This window comes from Monopterus albus, unplaced genomic scaffold, assembly GCF_001952655.1.
Source record: "Monopterus albus unplaced genomic scaffold, M_albus_1.0 scaffold8.1, whole genome shotgun sequence".
NCBI classification, from domain to species: Eukaryota; Metazoa; Chordata; class Actinopteri; order Synbranchiformes; family Synbranchidae; genus Monopterus; species Monopterus albus.
Genome location: NW_018127888.1, coordinates 225,718 through 249,916, shown reverse-complemented (window position 1 = coordinate 249,916; position 24,199 = coordinate 225,718). Strand labels below are relative to the sequence as shown.

The 24,199-nt window shown below is 42.0% G+C and overlaps 1 protein-coding gene across 4 annotated transcripts; it reads right to left on the bottom strand.

The window, feature by feature from the left end:
• Positions 1-357: 357 nt before the first annotated feature.
• On the bottom strand, positions 358-23,618 carry git1 (G protein-coupled receptor kinase interacting ArfGAP 1). Of its 4 annotated transcripts, none has more exons than XM_020585996.1 (21): positions 23,103-23,618; positions 18,408-18,541; positions 17,964-18,076; positions 17,052-17,157; positions 16,137-16,223; positions 15,894-16,024; positions 15,667-15,761; positions 15,511-15,553; positions 14,773-14,799; positions 13,881-13,929; positions 13,305-13,377; positions 12,519-12,616; positions 11,354-11,465; positions 10,684-10,808; positions 9,371-9,523; positions 7,884-8,234; positions 6,572-6,652; positions 6,028-6,104; positions 5,518-5,691; positions 3,307-3,370; positions 358-3,155 (listed from the first exon to the last, which is right to left on the bottom strand). In XM_020585996.1, the coding sequence occupies exons 1-21, from the start codon at positions 23,152-23,154 to the stop codon at positions 2,940-2,942; spliced, it is 2,361 nt and encodes a 786-aa protein (XP_020441652.1). In that variant the 5' UTR covers positions 23,155-23,618; the 3' UTR covers positions 358-2,939. The 4 variants fall into 4 exon arrangements, with proteins under 4 accessions (XP_020441652.1, XP_020441668.1, XP_020441676.1 ...); XM_020586012.1 differs by lacking the exon at positions 23,103-23,618 and adding an exon at positions 22,865-23,068; XM_020586020.1 differs by lacking the exon at positions 7,884-8,234 and having other exon boundaries at positions 23,103-23,617.
• Positions 23,619-24,199: the final 581 nt, after the last annotated feature.

The following is a 24,199-nucleotide window of genomic DNA, read 5'->3' as shown; positions in this document are numbered from 1 at the left end:
AAATTGTTGCTCCTGTGGATTCTAGTAGAATCAATGTGTACCACATGACCACGCAAGCGGGGGGAAAACCACAGCATAACCATACGCACAAGTCTTAAAACATCTACAAGTACATGTGGTGTCAAGACTAAAGAGCTGAATGAAGATTTGGTGAACTGATCCTGTGGCCTGAAGCCCACTTTGGCCAACAAAAAGACATAATATCTCACAAATATAACCCTAGCTTAATAGAAAATATAGCATGAAAATATATGTCCATATATTTAGTCTAAAACTAGGGCAATCACGATTGAAGGGACAGGCTTTTTCTACTGGCCCCATGTGTGTTTACGTGTATGTGTTGCACGGCGTGGTATGTCACTGTGACTCAGCCAAACAGGAGATGATGATGATGATGTGCAAAGGCAATCAATGTATCAATGAAACATTTCAAGAGTCTTCTGGACATGATTCCTTTCGACAGGGAACAGTGCAAACGACCCAGCCTCCCTCTCCAGACACGTTGTGTACAACTGCGTGAGAGACCGATGAACACCGACAGTCAGACACCCCAAGTGATGATCAGGGGGAAAAGTGAAGAAACATAACATGAATAAATTGAGCAGAGAAGTGCTGACAGTGGTGGAGCATCAACTTCTCAATGTGTTTGGGGCTAATTGCTTCTTATTAAAAAGGCAGCAATATAAAAAGAAACAAATATTTGATGTAACTGTGTTCAAGGGATGAGGTCAGTATTTCATATCAGTAAATTTAATGAGCAGTATTATATATCAATGAATGAACCGCCAGCTATTAAAGCCACAAACGCTTTGAGAAATGAGCTGCAGAAAGGTTAGAGGTGAATCAGAAATAGAAGAGGATGGCCCTCCTGGCAGGCTCGGACAGATTTTTTAAGATTCCATCGGCATCCTTACAGATATGACCATATTTGTCCAGCACAGTACAAGATTTAAACCTACAGTAGGCTAAAAAAAACATCTTTGTTCTCAATGCTATCTCCCACTGGCAGAGTTTAGAGACAGTGAGCTACAAGTGACAAGCTCCGTGGCCCAGATCAGCAGACCAGGACAGAGAATCAATCTATCAAAAAGGAGGCGTGATACGTGGCAAACTAAATCAAGCACACTTGAGGTGGATGAATCAATTTCAAATGAACAAATGCAGTGAGTATCCCTCATCCATACAAGATGCTCCAGGTTGCTAGATGTAGTGCTTCCACAGGTCTACTTAAAGCTTAACTGCAACATACTGGGTATGTCATAGTGTGCTGACACACACGCAAATTATAGCTGCGGTGTAATACAAGTACCCAGGAGCACACCCGCCATGTAAATAACATACTGCTTTAAATCAAGACAGGGGGTTAGTCCTCATACGCAAACTGAACCAAATGGTGTGCCTGATTTTAGTATCCTGCTTGGCATAGCAGAAATGAATATGGGGTTGATTCTGAGATGATTCCACTGGCTCTGTTAAATGAGGCAAATTGTAAGATAAATCAAGCACAAAATGACAGCTGAGGATATGTGAAAAGAGCATTTTGATCCAGGTCCTATCATAATGCACCAAGGGGCTTTTAATCTGACAGAAACTCAAAACCAAAAACAACTCTCCCTCTAAACATTCTCCCCTTTGGCAAACTGTTCAACCGCTTGGCCATAGGATGCATCATAACATGAAAAACTAAAAACAAAAAACTAAACAAAAAAACCTCAACTGTCACCCAGAAATGGAGTGCTTGAGAAATGTTGAGGACCATGTCACAGGTTGTTTATGTGTATGTATGTTTCCTTAAATCCCAGCAAGAAGCTGACCACATACTCCCATCCGTCTCCCTATTCCACTAAATGAGAATCATATTTGAGACAATGAAATAAACATACATAAACAGTTAAATCAAGATGACAGTCAGTAAAAATATCAATACAAAAAATAGGCATGATAAACAATAACAATAAATCAATTATTCCAGTGTAAGTGTTTTGTAAGTCAGTACTGTTTGTCCTTAGAGGTGCAGACCAAACCAATCTGCATATTCAAAAGAAAAAAAAATTAAAACAAAGAAAAAGAGAGAAGAAAGCAATGAAAACATGCCAGATCATGCTGTGTACCACCAACAACAGGGGAGCTGACCCCTGCCAAAGCTAACCCAAGAGGAAGCATGGTGGGGGGTGGAGTGGGTTTGAGCTAGATGGGTCTCAGGGGTCCTTCTCTGCACCACGGGCTCATCCTATTTGAGATGAGATAGGAGACAGAGGGGCCCCATGTCTAGCTGGAGAAAGAGAGGAAGGCAAAGGAGTGGGCCAGAGAGGAAAGGAGACGAGGAATGTCCTGACTCCTCGCAGGTTGGACATGGTGAGCAGTATGTCATGGATGATTTACCTACTTTCCTCTCTCGCAGCATCTGTTTCGTCCCTCCCTGGTTAGCTTAGACAGAGAGGGAGGAATGACAAGTGACAGGTGAGAATAAATAAAGCAGTAACATTTCGGGATCCAGTTCACTGTACATGGCCACCATTGTTTTTCATGTATGCTTTTCACACTTTAAGCAGTTTATTATACACATCTCATTCCAACAGTTTAGTTTGCTTCAAGCTGTAGTTCTCATGTTGGCTTCTTCCACTTGTTCTCCCCTACTTGCACTTCCACATTTGTGGAATTTCTCCTGTTTGCAGTCCTCTGTAGTGTTATTATATAAAAAAAATAATAATAATCAAAGCTTTCATTGGATTCTTTTCCATGCACTTTCCAGACTTCTCTCTAGTTTTTCTTTCTTCACTGTGACCATCATTCTCTCAGCCACTCCCCCTCCCTTGTCCTCCCATCTAAGGTGTGATCAGATCATCCCTCTGTCTTGCCTTCCCCTTTAGCCCACCCATGCGCTGATCTGTCCTCTCTCCTTCTTCTCTGTCCATTCTTCCCGTCATGCATTTGTCAGGTCACTGTTTCTTCTCACGAGTCGTGATGGTGACCAGTTGCTTGGCAGCCTTGGCGATGTCATAGGCGCATTGGATGACCTGCTGAGTGAGGAGTTGGTAGTCCACTGCAGGGGCCCCGGGCTCCAAGGGTGCCGCCTTACGGCATTCCACCTGCAACCGTGAGGCACTGGAAGCCAAAAGGCGGAGAGAGCAATGGACTGCATCCAACGCTGGGCGCTATGGAGAAATGAAGGGAACCAAACTGAACTCACACGGTAGGCAGTGGAGGACATAAACCGACAGGAAGATAAAGAAAGCAACACTGAGACAAAAAAGTGAAGGAGAAAAAAGGGGAGAGAGAAAGGAAGTAGAAGTACAGGAAACTTACTTTAGGGAAGAGTGATGCCATTTCAGTGACTGCCGAGTGGATCTTCTCAGAACATGGCACAAAACTAAGGAAGAGAGAAATGAGTTATTTAACTTGGTAGTCAATAATGACTGTGGCAACAACATTGCTCTTAAATAATCTAAATAATCAGCTGAAATGGTTGAGCACCCTCCGATGGGTGCTTTGACACGTAACATGTTTGGTTCAGTTAAAACCAGGTCTCTAGCGTTGACTGTATAAAAGATGGACACCATGACAGCTCCCAGAAATGAAGCCACTGTGACTCAATCGACGACCTCTGCTGGTTGACGGCAGTATAGGTCCTAAATCCCACCCACTCCATGTTAGTGAACAGGATGAGCCAAAACAAAAACTCACAGTACATATTAAATAAACTTTTCCTAAACATGATGTTTTTTGTATTTAGTAGGTATGATCACCTGGATGTGTGTCCAAGTGGTCATTTTTCTGGTTAGTTTGTTTTAAATAAGGTTTTTGATTATATAAAAAGGGGCTTTGGTGGGTGGTCTGATAAGTCACTCAACCACTTGGTCACTACTGTGCAGAATCTGGTTGCAAAGTGCCGAGAAGGCAGCCGCCGTATTAACGATATTTTGGCTTCACTCTTGCATAGCGGAGGGGAAGTGGTGACACGTTGTCCACAGGGTCAACGTTGCGGTGGGTAGAGCAGTTGTCTCCCAACCAGAAGGTTGAAGGTTCCTGCCTGCAGTCCACATGTCGAAGCGTCCTTGTGCAAGACACTGAAACCCCTAAGTTGCCCGTGATGGTGATGCGTATGCACGCAGCGGCACGGGGCCCTCGGCTCCAAACAAAATTTCGTTGTACGTGTCATAATGTTACAATAAAATAAAGCTTCTTCTTCTTTTATATACAGTCTATTGTCTCTAGTGGTAGTTTAGTTTGGGCTGGTGTGAAAGCTGTCAGTCAAACTCTAGTGTGGACCTAACGACCATGTTGAGACTGCTTGAAATGTAGGGTCTCGCTCTGCTTTGAAGCCAATTCTGTTCTAGTGGTCTGAAAGCAAATGAACCAATCGCATTAAGATGAGTCTTATAAATACTGTATGATGGCTAAACCTACTCTCAAATCTATCTACTAATTGTGAGCTGTTCAGGAAGTGATCCTGCAATATGGCATCTGTATAAGCAATGTATATATTTATGTAAAATCATTTGGTAATCATGGTAACGTATGTTTTTCCATCCACTGTGTGTGCCTTGGCCTGGCAGGGCTGAGCTGTGCTAAGCTGCTCCTGAGTCAGCGTAGCTGTGTTTGCACTGAACTGTAAAACATCAGCATCTTGTATGTGGGCATGGCTCCAGCTGCTGAGAAGCAATGCATAACTCATGGTGTGGTGTCAGCGTCGTGGTGCTAGCTTGCAACATGGCACCCTTGGTGCTAGGCATTAGTTTAGCCCCTCATCAGAAGACCACATAAGAGACTCCATTTTCAAGTCTTGCTGCAATGAAATAATGAATAAAAAGTCAATGCTGAATACAAGGACATTCCCCGGGCACAACATATCAGCCAATCATGTGACTCGATGAGCCGGCTTTGTTGAAAGCAGAGAATGGAAGCAGAGGCAAACCTGTCCCTGACCAGCTCTGCACGATTAAAGCTGGCTGACCCATTGACCCCACAGAAAAACACCTATATGTGAATCAACATCATGTGATGCTGTACTCCTCCCTTATTACTGCTGTAAAAGATGCCTCTTTCTTGTCCTGTCCCTTGTCAGTTTTTAATAAATATATATATAAACACACACAGATAAACATCAGGTTTACTCCTTTTAATTCTTGTGGGGAAAAAAATTGTGTGAATACACGGGACAAGAAGTAAAAGACAACAGTATATGACTGTTTTCATTTGATCTGTAGCAAATTTACCAAACTACAGGTATGAAAGTGTCTAAATGTGGCTGTTCTCTGACACTCACAGTAATGCATTCACCTGGTGCACTTGTTAGTGCTGGTTGGTGTAAAAGTAACAGAACTGGTGATAAAAAAATAAAAAAAAAGAAACAGATGGTTCTGGCACTAGATGTTCCTGACACTCAATGTGTTACCCCATTATGAAGATCAGATTGCACTTGTCTGATGGATATAATTTGCGGTATTTCTTCTACAGCAGACAAAATGTTTTCCATGGCTCTGTTATCTATCTCTGGAGTGTGTGTCCTTCACCTACCTGTCGTGTTTGAACTCCTGAGCAGCCCTGAGCAGCTCCTGGATGTTCTTAGTAACCTGCTCAGTCTTCAGTATAACATCCTCTGTGCAGGGCAGGGTGGGGTCCGGCTCCCCTGCCTCCCCGCCTCCCTCCTCAGACTCGCCACGACCCTCCTCCTCACTGCTGCGGCCCATACTGAAATGGAGAAATGTAAATACACTTTAATTAACAACTTGGACTCAAGCAGAACCGACAGTCACGGACAATATTTATCAGTCTGAGACTTATTTAAATGTTCAGTATTTTAATGCACATACAACATGTACATAAACAAGTTTCTACTTTCATGTCAGAAATCACTGTTTTTTGTGGGTGCATATTTAATTTCAGAATAAAATTCTTAAATACAACATATAACAAAGTATCTGGCAACTGGTGCAAGCAGGAAGTAAAACTATTTCCAGAAAACTAAAGATGCATATTAAAAACACACACATGCTTGTGCGTACAGTGATCTGCAGTGAATCTGACCTTAGCGAGACATCATATGTTTGTGTATTGTCATAGTCGCTATCCGTGCCACTGCCGTGTTTCTCTGGTTTAGGGACCTGAGGGATGGAAACACATCATCATATGCCATCATTGCCATTATCACGCATCACACCAAACCTCCTGTGCTGTTCCGGTGCACAGAGCCTAATGGATGCCACCTGCCACAAAGATCAAGCATTTATTCCCATTTGAATGTTATGTGATGATTTCAACAAGACGTCCCTAGAAAGTTGCTTAAATCAGCTCTTTTGAATCTTTTAAATAAACTTTTATTCAGAAAAATGCTAATTATATGGGGATGTTTACAATTGCAGCCACATTTGAAGATTCTTTATCTTTGGTTTTTGAACATCTGGACCAGACTTTTATCGCAGGCTGTGAGAAATTTTCTGTAGTAAAATTGCAGGATCAGGGTATCTATTACAAACCTTTGCAAGCCTATAATCTCAGCTTCCTAAATGGACTGAATGCAGGATCACGAAGGTCAGAAAATCTGTCTAGGAAAAACAAAGTAAGAACTCACCATGTATCTGCCCATCTCTGTAGACCCAGACAAATGCTGACCTCCATATGGAGTGGAACCTCCTGTGCTACCTTTCCTTACCTGCAAAGAGAGGAGCAGAAAAGGAGGTAGAGAGAAACAGAGATGGAGAAGGAAATGAAAGATTAGCAGAAAGAGATGGATTAAAAAAAGGAATGTGGAGACAGAGAGAAGAGATGTTTTTATAAACAGCAGAAAAACAAGATGGAGGAGCCAAGTGAGAGCAGCGCCAGATCAACTTGGCAGCTCACCCATCATCCCATCATGACCACATGCCTCTAGAGTTATCTAACACTGAAATGCAAACAGTTTTAACTAAACTAACCGCTGAATAACAGCTACACATCACACAGAGCATCTAAAAATGACTACACACATACCGTAAAACTAATGTTGATCTCCAGTATTAGAATGCATAATAAGCATAAGTGATGCACAGTGTGACAGAATCCTACATTTGAAGATGAAATGGCAAACAATGCAATGACAGACAGAATGCTTACATCCAGAGGATGCACGGCTGCACTGCAGTGAGCAAGGGACAGACAGGTGAGAAGACAGACAGACAGACAGAAAGAAAACAGACAAACAGGTAAATCTTTGTGTAAAAAGATGGTGAACTGGACACCGACTTAACGTCCATAAATGTTGACAGTGTGGTTTGGCTGTGTTTGCATATTGTAGTCTCACATATGCTGCAGGCTAAATGCTGTTGAGTGCTGTAACTTGTCACCTAGTTGTCTGTTATTAGCCACTTTACTAATAAAAATAAACCAATGTTTGGAGATATTTCCATTTTTCAGACTGTAGCCCCAACAAAATTTTGCTTCTTTGTGTGTGTGAAATTGTGCATGTGTGTGATGCTAGCAAATAAGCAGCAGTTGAGCAGCAGAGCACTACCTGAGAGGTCAAAAATGGTTGAAAATTTAAAGGCCAAAGGGTGCAGAGCAGGCAAGAGAGCGGCGCATCAGAGGCTTCCAGGCAACCGAACAAACAAGACAGTCCCTTTTCCCCCCATCTTTCTCCTTCAGGTCACACTTGTGCACTTCCCTCTCTATGGTGCTAAAAATCATAGATTGGGGCCTTATTATTCATGGACAGTGCTACACTTGCCAAATTTAAATGGCATTGTGCACAACTGGACCTTTCAAAGAGAAAGACTAGGAACTGAGATGCAGGGAGAGAGTTGGAGTGAAAATAGAAAGATGAGGATTGGACTGTCACCAAAGAAAGCCAATCAGGGCCACCAAAAGGAAAGTGGGAAGTAGAAGTGGCCAGGGGAGCTCTAACTTACGCTGGGTGTGTTGAGGGGCTGCAGGCGGGCTGCCAGGGAGTCCAGGGCTGGGGGTCCATGGGCCGTGGGGCCGGGGGCTGCCCCTGGCTCGTACATTGAAAAGGCCTGGCGATTCCTTCGGTGGAGATGGGAGTCGGAGGCACCCGAGGAGGGCACCGAGAGCCCAGGAGGATCCGCTACTGGCCCAAACCCAATCAGACTCCCTCCACCCATTACACCTCGTATCACACACCCTTGCCAGTAGCCTCCTCCTCCTCCTCCTCCACCAGGACCCCCTACCCCATGGCTGGCTGACCCCCCAGCCTGCTGGCCTCCCCGCAGTGCACTGTTCTCTGTCTGCATCCGCGTGATCTACAGGAGAGGAGGAAGGGAGCCGGGAGGGATGAAAGGATGGAGGGAGGGACATGGGGAGAGTGAAGGGAAGGGAGGGGTATCAACTGAATGGTCAAAGACAAGCATCCATTATTACAAGTACAGTAAAAAAATCCATACAGGGCTTCATGTATTAACTCACGAGCACTGGGTTGGGAGGGAATGTGTGGTAAAAACACTTCAACAGGTTACATGCTGAGGTACGGATTAAGTCTTGGGGAAAGGCTGGAAGGCTATATAATTGCATATATATGTGGCTTGCTTTACAGGGGTCAGTGAGGGGAAGTGTGGGTTCACCTGTACTCATGTACTATGGACTAATTTAATGCCATAGCATTCTTTTCACAGTGTTTTTGCTCAAGTGTTTCCATGTTCAAATGCATGTTTGTCCCAACTCTTCCCTAAATTCTTGGTGAAGAGACAACAAGAACTCATGAATGAATCAACAGTAACATAAAGCAGACACAGGCAGCCACTAATGGATACACCGAGTTAATAATGATGGCTCACAAGAAACCCAGTGAAGCGACTATAAACAACAAATGAGCGCTATCAAAATGAACTAAAAATGACAGCTAAAATGAGAACGGGTATTTGTAGCACCCTCGCTCCACATGACATGTGACATGACAGCTGCTTTAGTTTCTAGATAACACTGAAAAGCTGTCAGTAAATTCAACAGTGTGGGAGAATGACACCCTGTCAGGAAAAATACATCAGCTTGCCAAGATATTAAAATATTCATTTGTCTCTCCATCATCTTGTCCTCTTTCTGTCTGAATCAATACTTCCTTCTCAATTTGCTAACACGGCTTTGTCACTTGGCCTTATGTGTTCTGCAATACACCCTTGCCATCTAGGCATTATCCCCATCAGAATTTCTTTTCCAATGTCCCCATTTTAGGTCCTTTTGTTCACCTTTCTGAGAAAGAATTCATGCGGACCTTTCTTGCATCATCTCTCTTCCTTATCTTGTTACTCTTGTCCATTATTAAACAAGACAAAATTAAATAAAATATCTTAACTTCCACTTTCTGCTTTCTATCCTGCTCCACATTTCTCAACATTTCTGTTGTGCTTCAACTGTATCAGACCAGCCCCTCAGTTCTCCATACCTCCTTTTGGAGCCGTCGGAGCTCCTCGCTCAGGTTGTTGTTGACCTTCATCAGCTGCTGCACCTTGGCTTCTGAGGAGGCCAGGGCCTTCTTCACCTCCAGGTACTCCTGCAGGGTGATGGGGCCATCGGACAGGTCTGATGAGTCCATACTCTGGATTGACAGGACACACAGGCACGTGGACAAATGGGTTACAAAAAAAAAGAGACAGAAACAAAGACAGAGGGAAAGTAAAGAAATTGACATCATGGTAGTTATCAAGGTTTGGCTGGACCACAAACCCAATTTCTCCAGTGTTTTTCTTGTCCATACTATATAATGTATGCAGTTTTTAAGAAGAGTTAATATGGGGATATGCGATATGAAGACGCCTTTTCAGCTGGGTAAAATAAAAACAGAGCTTACTTCTGTACCAGAGGACGAGGGCTGGGCTACAGCCTGCAGGGTAGCACTACAGCTGATCCCACACACATATAAACAGTAGAGCCTTAGTTCTTGCTCTCAATGCACTATCCACCCCCACTTCCTGTGACCAGGGAGCATTCTTGAACTCAGTCTCGCACCACTCCCTAAAATGGATCTATTAAAACTTTCGCTCATACATGACTCTTCAAAGCTTTTTGTTTATAAGTCATCCACCTACATTATCACTCAAATTCTACCATCTGTCCAAATTCCCCAAGTTCATAATATGATACACAAAGTACAACTGAATGCCATGTGATACCATAGCACTGTTCAATCTTATCTGCACAACAAAGTGATAAATGCACATATTTCAAGTGTGGAGATGAGAGTTGAACATCTGACTTATGGTTCTGCCCACTGGGCTAAACAAGTCCACAGAAAAAGCAGATAGCTACTAGTTTAGTGGCCATTTACCTTGTCATTTCTACCACTGTCACATCTGCACCATTTTCCCACTCTTTCTTTGTCTCCTCTTGCCTCCATCAACACACACAGGCATACTGTATGAACAATTCATCTCTGACAAGGACCCAAAATAGCTGATGATATCACTCAGGAGCAATGTGGCAGCCCTGACTGTGACCACTCCCCGCAAAGCATACTGGGACAAGCAGTCTTAAAAAGGAAACAGTGGAAAAGATTTATTATCTAATCTTTCAGAGGCTAAGCAAGAGGAATAGGACTGAATTGTTCAAGAACACTTAAAACCTACTACTGTGTCAACATGTGCAGAGCTGTGCATCTGTAGATTTTACCCTGAAAAAGTATTGCATTTTTCGGTTGTTAGCTGTGCAATATATATATGCATGTGGTATGCATGTAAACTGGTTTTTCAAGTACTATACCTTTGCACGGTTGCTGCGTTGTGTGTTGTTGTTGTTCTGTGCAGTCAGCTCACTGTCTGTATCTTCATCAGAAGCTACACTGTCATAGTCATGCTGGTCATCATCAATGCTCAGATCCAATGGGTCTGGCAAAGGGAAGAATGTGTTCATTTATTACAGTTCTTTCAGTTATGGTGTCTATTAGCCTTTTTCTTTCTCTTCATCTTTTCTCTGGAATCCTCAAACTGATGAGACTACCAACTGATTTTGTCTAGCCTCGTTTCCAACTTATTTTAACAGGGTTGTCCATTTTAGTTTCACATAAGAACCAGCTGTTTGATGCAGACAATGTCAGACAAATTTTTATACAGATAAAAATATACTGAAATCATCTGATACGAACTAACAATAATCCTGAAAATCCTTTTATCCTTCTTCCCTAAATTGCTGGACTGGATCCAGTTTACCTTGTTGCTGCTTGCAGCTATAATCACAGTTGCTTCTAAAATGGTTTTTAAATACATTTTATAGCTCTACACTGTTGTACAGAGAAGTATTGGGAAAAGTCAAAGTGAAATGTATCTATCCATGCATGTAACTAGGTTAATTTATGAGAGCCCTTGCTGTTCTTTAAAAAGCTTTATTAAAGTCTTTAGTCCTATTATGTCTGTCACATCTTCCCAGTTCTCACCTGTAGGACTGCTGAGACCTTTCCCCTGTTGTCTCCTTTTAGCGTCACTCAGGATGTCAATGATGAGTGTGGCAAACTCCCGAGCGTTGAAACGAGCCAGCTTCTGACGGCCCTGATGGGAGTTAGGGAGAGAAGAGAACCAGTCATGAGTTAAAACTTTATTGTTTTAAGACATGCGCACACTGTCATGACTGTCTGAAAGTCAGAAAAGGTTCTGAAAGTTTTGAGTTGCACAGTGTACAAAAACAATCCAGCCCACAATCAGTGGTTCACTGCCTGTGTGGCTACTGTGGTCAGCTACCATGTGCTGTGGAAAAACACAGTAATACTGAACACTCACAACACACACGGTCGTGTCTTTCTATAGCTGTGAGAACAGCCATTGGCATAATGAATTCCTCAGACCCCTTTAACCACCACAACTAAATACCTAACACCAACCATACCACTAACCAGGACTTGTACCTAATACTAACACTGAACCATAAAACCAAGTCTTAACCTTCAAAAAGCTCTTAGAAGTTGAGGACTAGCTATGGCAAGAGCTCACACATTTACAAACATGTGCAAGAGAATAAAAAGGTCAGTTTCCACCAAGGTTCTAAACCAGATTATCACACAAAGCAATGTGCTATTCAGAAGACTCCACTTTGGAAGACAAAATAAGGCAAAAGTTTCAACTCTTCTTTTTTTTCAGTGTACTGTCCAATCAGGGCAGAACAAGTATGGGGATGTGGGTGTTTTTCTCTCTGTGTGGATGCTCAAGTTAAAAGTCAATGTTGTGAGCCACAGAGTTGAGGAGAAACTATGTGCGAGGACATGATTTCTTTCCCTCTCTCACACTGAGAGTGAGAGAAAGACGGGTTAGACAAACAAGAGAGCGAGAAAAATCCAGCTAGATTACATTTTTCTTCCTTTCTCACAGCTGAAGAACATCCTTTGTCAATTTCACACTCATTCTTGGCTTCCCCCATATGCAAGATATCACCAGGCTTTTTTGTTTTTTTTCTTGCAAGTTCTTTCACCTTCTTTGTTTGTCTTTCCAAGTTTGTCTTTAGGTTAAAAATGTCTACAGTTTATAAGTATGCAAAGATACCAGCTAATGCAAATGTTTATGAGACCTGTGATTATTTGTTTGTGTAGGTATGAGTGTGTGCATGTTTACCTGGTTGCGTGTGGCAGAGTATTCAGGATTGACTGGTAAGAAGGGCACCGCGCTGCGTTCTGTTACCAGAGTGCTGTGGTTCTGGGTCGTAAGCCACACTAGAGACAAATACATGAAGCAAAAGAATAAAAAATACAGTAAACTTGTGTGTGTGTGTGTGTGTGTTTAAGTCACAAGGTCGTCTTCACCGGAACACGTGCAGCCAAACCCAGAACCCATCCGCCCACACATACAACAGACATAAACAAAGCACAGTAAATAGTACAGTAGATCCTAAAATTGAACTCCAGTCCCTAAAATGCACTGCTGTGCTCTGAGCTCTCCCACTGTGTGCAGCTAAACGTATGTGCATGTGTGTCCTTGCCACTTACCTGTGGTGTGTCTCTCAGAAAGCACAATTTCACTGTTACTGTGGGAAATAAGAAAAGGGGAAGAAAAGGAAAAAAGAGAAGGAGCCAGAGCGAGAAAGGGCCAAAGAGGAGGAGGAGAGAGACTGAAGAATTTCTGAGGCACTTACTCACTCTGTCTCTCCTCCTCCCTTGCTCACTCACTCCACTTGGCCTTCATCTTCAACAGTCATTTTCCTTTTCTCCTCACTCTGCCCTCTCAACATCTATATCGTGAGTTTCTCTTTTTCTCTCCCCCTTGTCTTCTCAAAATTAAGGTAAAGGGTGTCTGTGGAGGAATTTTCTGTTTCTTTCAAAATCTAGCTTCTACACACCAGCTGACATTTCTACCGTACAGATGACAAAAGCGGGAAATCAGGAGGGAGGGGATGAGCCTCACCTGCATCGTTTTCTCTGCGATCCACCTCATCATAGACGTCCATCGCTAGCTCCTCAAAGAGACGATTATTGAGCTGTCACACACAAAAAAATTGACTTCATATATTAACAGGTATGCTTGTACATGCCAAATGCAACAACATCAATGTGAAAAATACGTAAGAGAGACAACAGAAAAAAAACTATGTGAAATCAACCTGATATACAACCATCTGGGCTGAAGTCTTTAAATATTTTACTTGGCATGCTGTTGCCTGGCATTTTCAGTCAACAGTCACATCTTTCCAAAAGGTTCTATATGTCAATCTATAACAAAAGTCCTTCCAAAGTTGAGAACTGACAGGTCTCAGTTTTTGGATTACTCGCATTCTCTATGGCTCAGGAGATGGCCTTAGAACAAATCATTATTTTGGCTAGAGACAGAAAATCTGGCAGTTACACCAAACGACTTTTAGCAAACACCTTTTTACCTTACTTTCCAGGACTCAAGAAAACTGGCTCAGACTATTGTCTTGACAGTTATTACCACTATGATGTAAATGAGCAATAACTTTAATCTCAATTCACCCCAACTCACCGCTTGGAGCTTCTTCTTGGCTGCCTTGGCCAGTTCTGAGAGGTCCAGGCTAAAAGAAAAAAACAAACAAACTGTGAGACGGGCATCACAAACATACAGTGGAATAAAGCGATGGAGAGGGAGGGTGGGTAAAAGACATGGAGATGGAGAGAGAACCAAGAGGTGAGGAGTGAGAAAGGTGTTTTGCTAAAAAGGGAAAACTGGGGGAGAGAGGATGTCAGACTGAAAAGGCTCGATATAATGGGGAGTACTTTTTGAATCCACGTTAACCTGCAGGAGTCCCAGAGACTGGGTGTATCTGTGCTTCTGCAGGCTATTAGCTAGATAGCTAAAAACAGCTAAATATCACTAATCTTTAATTCTGTATGTAGCTCGAGTACAGCAGATGATAATATAGTCTGATTAAATAGATATAAAGCAACTACATGTAAAAAGCTTTACTCACTGATGTGAAGTAAAAAAAAAAAACCTTGGCTTTTGTGCCCAAAGATTACAAGGACTCAAGGATGATGTAAAAGAATATTTAGAATGTCTGTTTAAGAGTGTGGTGTTATTGTCTTTGTGTTACTATGTGCACTAAGGACATATGCTAATGTATAATTTGAATATGAGGAAATGTAAGATTCTCCTGGGGACAATAGCACCTTAATTACTGCAGAAGGTCGTCTGAAACTCTATCCCAAGAGCCTCAATTCGCCTAGATATTTTCTCTCAAAACTAACTGTACCGCCCTCTTGGCTAATGATAACAGTTCAAGGCCAGATAACCTTCCCACTGTAAACCCACTGAAAAAGAGGGAAATCTACAAGAGATGAGATAGCAGAGCAAGGGGATATGATATGATATGAAGGAAGAAATTCTGGGGGAAAAAGAACAAGGAAGGTAAAGATACCTCTGTGTCGGGCACTTAGGACGAGCTCTGGCTCCACCAAGCGCAGCGAAATGGAGAGAACAGAAAATGAGTGAGAAAAAAGAAGAAACAGAAAGAGTGGTAGAGAAGAAGCCACATCAAAAAAGCTTTAATTGGTATTCTCACCAGAACAATACAAGTGAAAGCAGAGTTAGAGGGCAGCTCAGAAGTAAGCCTCATTGAAGTAACAAATACATTTTAAAAAGAGTTTGGTTTTGCTGCTTTACATGTACACGAGTATATTTTTTACTACTACTTTGACTCAGCTGAGAAAACTGAGTTCCTTTCTATTATTTGAAGGAAGCTGAGCCAAGTACTGCCAAATGTGTATCATTGCCTGACTATGCACCTCTGGAGCTCCTAAATCAAACTTGCCATTTAGGATTAATAAACCAAGCAAACTTTGAGCATCTAAATCATTTGAGTTGCCTTTGATAAACAGCCAGCTATGATAAAGAAGCCAAAAAAAATCTCCTTTATCAAACTCCTTTGTTGGGTGGGGTTACATATACTATGGTGCCACCCTCTGGTCAGAACACTAAACTGCATCAGTATCAATCAATCCATGCTAAGGGGAGACAAGTGGGAAGAAGCAGTCATAGAAGTATAGCAAGTCAAGTAGGTGCAAGTATACTAACAAAGATATTTTCATGCAGTCAAACCACACCATGTTTGCACAACAGGGTGCTTAACATATAAGAGTCACCTCATGTTCCATACCTGTCTGCCATTTGAGGAATGATATAATGGCCATTCTTGTGATCTGAGGAGAGAGGAGACTTAATAATTGGATAAAAGCTACCACAGTATGTCACTGAGATTAACTTTTACATTTAAAGGTATGTGAGGTGCATACAAACTGATACAGTCAGGTACCTGGACGCCGTCCACACAAGTAAAAGGCTAGCCTGTCTGTCAGTTCATACTGACACTCTACCAGTCGCTCTGCTAGCTCTACATGGCCCGCCTGCCTGAAACACAGAAACAGACACAAATTATTCTACTTTCATGTTGTGGTTTTTTTTTTTTTAACCTTTTTTCCCCTCACCATTCTCTTGTGGCAAACTGTGCTATTAGTGTAGTGTGCTTCCACTGTCTTTTACCTAGCATAGTCCATTGGTGTGCGCCCATTGATGTCAGGTGCTCCAGGGTCTGCACCATACACTACTAGCAGCTCAGCCTGCAAGATCTGGCCTGCCTTGGCTGCTACATGGAGTGGGGTTGTGCCCTTTTCCTGAAAGTTCAGGTACACACACACACACACACACACACACACACACACGTCAGGACAAGAGAATAACTGAACAACATGATGGAGTGAGTTCAACAAGTAGATTTTTCCTGACCGGGTGGAAGAAGTTGGCCTGAGCGCCGAGGGACAGGAGTCGAAGGCACGTTTCTAAACTCCCTGTCCGCACACTGGAGTGAAGTTGCTAATAGAGAAGCAGTGAGGGTGAGCAGAGAGGAGAAAGAGAAACAGAAACATTAAATTAACAGAAGATTAAATTTCACAGAGAGACACAAACAGGCTGAATCGCCTTATTACCCCACTGAAGCTCTGCAGCAAGGGCACACATATACTTCATTTTCACCATGCATACACATAGCTACGTGACAGCGTTCTGAAGGGATTTGTGCTCACACTTTCCTGCATACTTTATGTCTGCCTGGAGCATCATAAAATACAATCACTAGTGGGTTGCCCTGTCTGGCAAATGGAATTCTCTTGAGAGCAACTGCTTTTGAGCTGCAAAAACAAACATGAGGTAGAGGAGGCAGTTAGCTATATGGTTAACTGATTTGCTTTTCTTCAGACCTTTCCTCCATTTCTGTCTGCTTTTCTCTCTGGTGCTGACTGTCTTCTGTGTGGGCAGCCAGCATCCCTGGATGACTGATTTTTAACATACTCCTCCTATCGGTAATGCACTGATCAGCACGCTGCGTATGTGGTGTGTTAATTTCTGATGATGCACACAACTGATGCTCCAAATTATTACTGGTGACACATCACAACCATAATGACTACACATTCACATACTTAACAGCAGAGTATACTTGTACCCTGTATCATTATTACATCCTGCTGTGTCATTCAAATCCCTTACCTATCTGGGAGTGTGCATTTTTGTGTGAGTAAGTCCGTGAGCATGCATAAGATCTCCTACTGACATCTACGAGTGAAGCATCCATTGTGCTAACACTGGCTATGTCCTTTTTGCTAACTAACCTGAACTCATAAGGTCAAAACAGTGAGCCCTCACCTTACTGAGGTCCTTAGTAGTGACACCATCATCATCACGGCAGGGCAGCTTGTGCACAAAGGCCAGCATCTGGTATTTGGCTCTAATAAACTCTGACTTAGTGGGACTACACAGAAAGAGAATGTAAGAGGTAAACAAAGCAACAATTACAGCTGTATTATAGGTGTCCTTTCAGAAACTAAAGACGCCTTCATCTCATTTTCCATTCAATTATACAAGTATGGTTACCATTTTCCATGGTCCATAGTAAAACACCATGAGGGAAAATTATATGGAATTATATCAAAATGCATGAATTGTGAACTGTTTTCAAATTATGAATTTGTAATTTGATTGAAAGGCAATTCATTCCTTTCGATTCCATTTTCTGACATCTCCTTGACTAGTTGTGGTAGGTGAAAATCACAAAAAGGCCACCCACCCTCTTGAACATAAAAACTCTTGAGTACAAATTTAAATGCTGTCAAGACCAACCAAAATTGATAGGTTACTGCTGAATTACTGCATGATTTACAAAGACAAAACTGGGGCATACAGTATAGTACATTTTAAGATGTTTTGTAACTTCAGCAAAATGAACAATTTTTTTCTTGATGTTAGAACAGAACACTGGGAGCACTCTGCTTTGCAGGGACCAGAAGTTACTTGTGGGACTGGAGGCTGGGCCCCACAACTAATTTGTCAAACTTTATAAAAATGGTGGGGTGTAAAGTTAGAGCAAGTGTTGGCTTTGGTCAAGTGTTAGGTTAAGGGTTAAGCTTAGGCAAGCAGCAGTTCTGGTTAAGGTTACAGCAAGTCTGCTGGAAATAAATGTAAGTCTGTGTGCGGATCCTGTAAGTGATGACCGCAAGGATGTGTGTGTGTGTGGCTGGATGTCATGGAGTATTTTGAGGCTGTAGGGAGTATACTTACTGGACTTTGTCCTGGGGGTTGGGTTTCCTACGACCACTCTGCACCTGAGCAGGGTCCAGGAGGCTGTGCTCCCATATGGAGTTAGCCCCATTACTGGCTAAGGTCTGAACCATCTTAAAAACATACATACGTACAATATAAACAAAAACCCCACTCCCACATTTGTAATTACAAGATAATGCTGAAGCAACACAGTGCTACTCAACCTGCATTTTGGACAGACTGACAACAGCAGATATACAGTAAATACCTACTAGATTTGTACCAATGGAGGGTAGTAATAGAATGTAATATTTACAAGAAGAAAAGCACTGAACCAGATAAAACTGGACTTACACCTTCAGTGCTGAGTCAGATTATGTACCATTCCCCAGTTGTGTAGTGGTATTCTGGGGCCCTGTTCCTATTTCTTTTTTCCTCTCACTCTTCATTTCGCAAGCTTACCTGCAGTAGGGCAGGAGGCCATCCGCTGTGCCTCAGGTGCTTGACTATAGAGATATGGCGCCCTAAGCTGCGATGGACTGAACAGCACTCATCACAGATGAGGACCCCTCGGTTGATACTGGTCCAACCCGGGTCTAACAGACAAACAGACAGATATCATCGTATGTAAATGTGCTGAATTTTACTTGCTTCACCACAACATTCATTTTAAGTCCAGGCTGCAGGAACAATCCTCTTCTCCATTCTACAATACACCCCTTAAAAAAATAGCACTGTAATGTGGTGGGTCTAAATTACAGTTTACTAAAACAGGACTCAATGGTGCCATTTTCCCTAGAAAGACATCTGCTCTATCTACAGTTTTGCTCTGCACCAACTCCAGTCAAGGTCAAGTCAAACATGCTCTCTTCAGACATTTTCTCATTTGTTAATCTGCAATAGGTTTGTCATGAAACATTCAGATGTGTACACAGAGTGACAGACGAAAAGATGAGGAACAGCATAAAGTGTAAAGTACAATGTCCTCTGTCACCAAGCCTCCAATTAGAATTATAACTCTATTAAAATTCACATGGGACTGTGCAATTGTACAGTACAATGCACACTGACAGCAAAGGCAGGCCTGCACTTTATGTGATATGCATCTTTTTAATGAGCCAAATGGCAGTATTAACACGTCAGTGTTGTAATTAACAGAAGTGCTGAACAAAATATGGAGTTACTATAAGGAATACCAAAAAAAAAAAAACAATATGTGGGGGCAACTGTGGTTCAGTGGGGAAAGCAGTCGTCTCCCAACCGGAGGGTCGGAGCTTTGAATCTCGGTGCCTGCAGACCACATGTCAAAGTGTCCTTAGCCAAGATAGGGAACCCCCAAGTTGCCCCTGATGGTTAGAGCCATCAGTGTGAGTTGGCACCGCAGATGGCTGCTATCGGTTCTGTACTGGAAACAAATTCCTTGTGTGTAACATACTTGGCCAAATAAAGGTGATTATGAATTAGCAGTCAGGCTTTGGGGGGTGTTTTGACTATGACTAGGTGCAGCTCTGTGGGAGTACAAAACACCCAGTTAAATCTGGATCATACACACACTGTATATTCCATATTATGCTGGGTTGTGCTAATATTCCACCTTAGCCCAGCACACTCCATATAATCAACTATTGCATAAACAGAGCCCAGCTTGAATAAAAGTGCACAGTTGAACCAAATCAGAATTATTTTAAGGAAGAAGGAAGAAACTTTAGGAAGAGCAGCAGAGGAGAATGGATAGACATGCAATAGATGTCATGTGTACAGAACAGGTCAACATAACAGATTTACAGCGTGGACAATCAGAACGACGAAACGGTGTACTGTAAACATATGAAGACAGCACAAATCCATTAAGATTTTTTATCATATGTTACCTATTTTACTAAATATTGCAGCAATATTTCATGTAAAAGTTTGAGACTTTGAAAATTCCAGACATTATAATTTCCACATTCCTAAAATGTGCGCGCTCCTACAGCCACACACACACACATATACATACACATAAAGTAAACTGAACTTTCAGCCATACACGGCTTATTATAAAACTAGTGATGCTTCACTGACGGTGTATACATACAGTATATACACAATGCCAATGTGAGTCTACTGACACAAGCAGTCTCGTCACAGTCTGAGTCATGTTTTTACCCTCAAGACCCTGATGTGATGATAAGCTCACAAATAACAGTTACACACTAACAAGCACATGTTGCATGCACAATACACATGTCCTCTGTGTTAGTCACTCAGGCTGAGGTAAAACCGTCTGGGCTTATGGTATTAATGAGGCTAGAATAGGCCATCATCAGATGAACTGATGTGTTTTTTAAGTCTTCTGCCTGCAGAAAAAGTTGCCACAATTGCAAAATGTCTTTGATAACAGTGATAGCCTAAATTAGAACAACAGCCTGTGGGCTTTAAAGGCTGAAATGCAGCAATTTAATTCCTTAATCTGTGTAATAAATATAAAAACTCCCACAGGCTATTTTATCTGCTTGGCCCAAAGGATCAATATGAGGCTACACCATTAAGTTATTAGACCTGGACAGACTATTGGCAGCAAGGTAGTGGCCAAATCTGAGCATTACATAATTTCAAATAAAGTTGGTATAATTCATAAATACAGAATTGACATTTGTTTTTATAACTGTCACTTAAGCCTGCATAGTCATATATCAAAATGAGTATTTCTGCTGAAAGTCATTTAAAGTCATGAAAACTCTTGCTGAAATATAAACTATGTCAACAATGAAACTTGTAATAGGTTGCCTTATATTTCAAACTAGAGTTGCCTCACAGTTCTGAACAACATTTTAATTTCAAGGAGCAACATGTAAGCAGTGTTTGGAGCTTTAATACGTTTCAAATATGCCACCTTAGTGTGAGAGGTTAAGCTTTACTCCTATGTCCAGGGGTTAGCATATCGTAGCCTTCATACAATGTGAAGCATTTTGGACCTGTTATCTGATTACTATGTTCCCTCATGGAATAAATGAAGATTCTGACATAAAATCATTTTTATGAATGTATTGATAGTGCTTATTTTTATGCATTGTATGAATTTTATGCCTGCGGTCTCCCCGCATGCCTAAGGAAGACACTGAACCCCGAATTGCTCCCGGTGGCTTGACTAGCACCGTTGTATGGCAGCTTGTCATCATCGGTGTGTGAATGTTGTGTGTGAATGGGTGAATGGTGTATCATCTCCTGTAAAGCGCTTTGGCCAGTGCAACACACTGTGGAAAAATGCGCTATATAAATACAGCCCATTTACCATTTACCATGTAGGTCCTGCTGGAGGCTCATGTCAGTTCACAGCTGATTTTAATTCACACATTATTCGTTTGCTTTTGAAAACACCAGTCACAACATCAACAGCAGGACTTGACAATACAACACTTTTGCCACGTCAAACTGCTCTAAATGTTTGCAAATGAATTTCCGTTTCTTATACAACTGAATCTGTTCACCATCATGACAACATGACTCACTGTTACTATAAACTGTACAGTATCAGTCATTTTTTTTGCAGACATGCCATTGAATTGTGCCCACATGTGACACAAATCTGTGTAGTAGGGAGGTGGCCTGTCACCAGTGGCTAGGTCAGCTTTCTGCACAACACAATGTTGTCAGGAAGGGTTTACATGCAGAGAGAAGATGGTAAGCAGAATATAGCCAGTAACACATACACTGACTGCCATTAATGAAAAGAAACCCATGTAAATAAACTATTGCAAACAAACATGCGTTTCCATTTTTCCTAACAGGATTAATCTGTCAGAGTCAGAAGACTGAAGTTGCTATGGCATTCAAGAAGAGATGTTTAGCTTCAACTGGTTAATGCTGGTCACATTATAAATTGGGAAAAGCAATCAGGGCAACAGGACAGATGAACATTTGTGAAAGCAGGAAGTTAGTTACGTGTATAGTGGTGTGAGGGTTTAGGTTCAGGTGATAAATCAGGAGCAAGGTGTAGCCAGCAAGATTTTGAACACCGAGCTGATGGACCCTCTGCTATCAGTGGGAGCAGCTGTTGTAATACACATGAATGAATGCAGGCAACACACACACACACACACACACACACACGGTGGAGCGGTTATAATCATGTGCTTCAAACCAAACAGGAGGGCATGTGAGGCTCAATATGCAAGGATGGTAAAAATGTTACTAAGGTTGTTTTGATATCACCTCCAGCTACTTCACTTTACGACAAAACGAGTTTTAAATGGTCACAGCAATATGAATAGAATACTCCCATCTAACGAGTGAATTATGAATTCTTTCCGACTTGAAGCCGAACCAGGTTAAATGTGGCTTTCAAATTAATTTGCCCAGTTAATTCCGTCAGCCCTAGTGACTAACGTTATGTTATTACTAAACTGAGGAGAACAGTAGAAATACTGTTAAAATATACAATCCTCAATATGTTTCAACAGTCTATATGAATCACCAAAGATTAATGTCAGGTACCGTTAAACGACTGGCTGGTAGCTGGGGCTGAATCAGCTTAGCAATAACTTGGGTGTTTGGCAAAAGTTAGCTAACCCCGTTGCTGTTAGCTAAGGTAGCCTATTAATGTCAGCCCTGGTTACGGCATACAGCTTAAAAACGCCACAGGCAAACGCTAACAACAACAACACTAGGATTTTGTAATATAAAAATGATATTATATGTTAGTTCTTTAAGTGCAAGCTCAATGTTAATAACAGCGAGTAACACAGTGCGTCCAAATCAGCAGCTCGTTAGCCAGGCTAAGCTAACATGTTAGCTAAGAAGTCTGTCCCGGTCACGAAAATCAAAACAAACGCCTGTCCGATTAGGAAGGCGATATAAGTCTGACACCCAGCTCTTCTATTACAGCAAACAAAGTAGTCGTCCTCACATATGGCCTCTGTCAAATAAATATAACTTACATATCAAGCAGCTCAATGGGGCACATTAACGTTGAGCTGCAATTAGCTAAGGATATTCTCCGTTGCGATAACGCCTATTTTTCACTGTTTATTTTGGGCCTAAGCGACGCTTGGAAGCCCTGGCCGTTTTCCTGCTCTGCGGACCCGCTGACAGCGACCGCAGCCTGGGCCCTGTTGTCCCACCATGTCGCCCTTCGGACGTATTGTTCCAGTACAGTGGTCTATTTTGATGTATTACCTGGCGCACTGCAGTCGGCGCAGATTTCTGTCCGCTGTAGCTTTCTTGACATCTCGAAAGTGGCTGAAATCGAGAGGTGGATGTCGGCGATGATGTGGTTGCTCGCCCCTTTCCCCCGAGCTACCGACCGACGTCTGCCGTCAACCGATGCGGCCCCTGAATCCCCGGAAGCCGGGTGGTGTGATCGGCTTTCCCGGCCAGCTGACAGTTAAATTTCCCGTTTGTTCCTGCGGTCTCTTCGCCCACGCTCACTGCCGGCCCATAGGTCTAGAGCCTAGTTACGTGAACATAATTGTTCTGGATGTTGGTATGAACCTTCATTTCGGAATATTTAGGCTACTAAATCTGTTCGCTGCATTGCCCGCAACTCACCGAAAGACGGCAGCTCTTTACCTGTCAGCGCGCACACACACCCAACATCCCCGCAGCCTACCTATGGAGGGGCGAGGAGGTGGTACAAATAATCCTGTCACTATAAAGGTGAGATGGATTTCACAGAAAGATCAAAATGGATAGGTATAAAAAGTCAGCACACCAATATGTTTAAAATCTAAACAGGCAAACTAGGAACTGGTGAAATTATCATGGTCGTTTTTCAAAATAATTATAGACATACTAAGCATTCATTCTATTTATTTATTTATTTACCAATCTCATATAGGTTTGGTAGCTAAATAAAAGAAATGTATAGAACATTTTGTTTATTTGTTTAGTTAATGTTTCATTTTAAAATAAATAAACAATACATATACACTTGCTCAATATAGCCTAGACAAAATAAAGAAAGTACAGCATCCAAAAGAATACAAGTTCATGGGACAAGGCCATGCAAAGACTGCATACAAATTTAAAAGACTGTGAATGGGAATATAACCTATAACATAAACAAGACTTTAGGCGTGGAACTGAAGCAAGACAGAATAAAATATGCTTTTACTTAACCTTAACATTGGATGGTTTTTCATCCTGAAATTGATATAGTCTTTGACTGTCAATACGGCGCTGCCTACTTTTTATTCTGTATACAGTATGGTCTATATCAGTAGGCTACTGTATATACATTCCTGTAGTTGCTAGAGTTTGTGTAATGTCCTGCT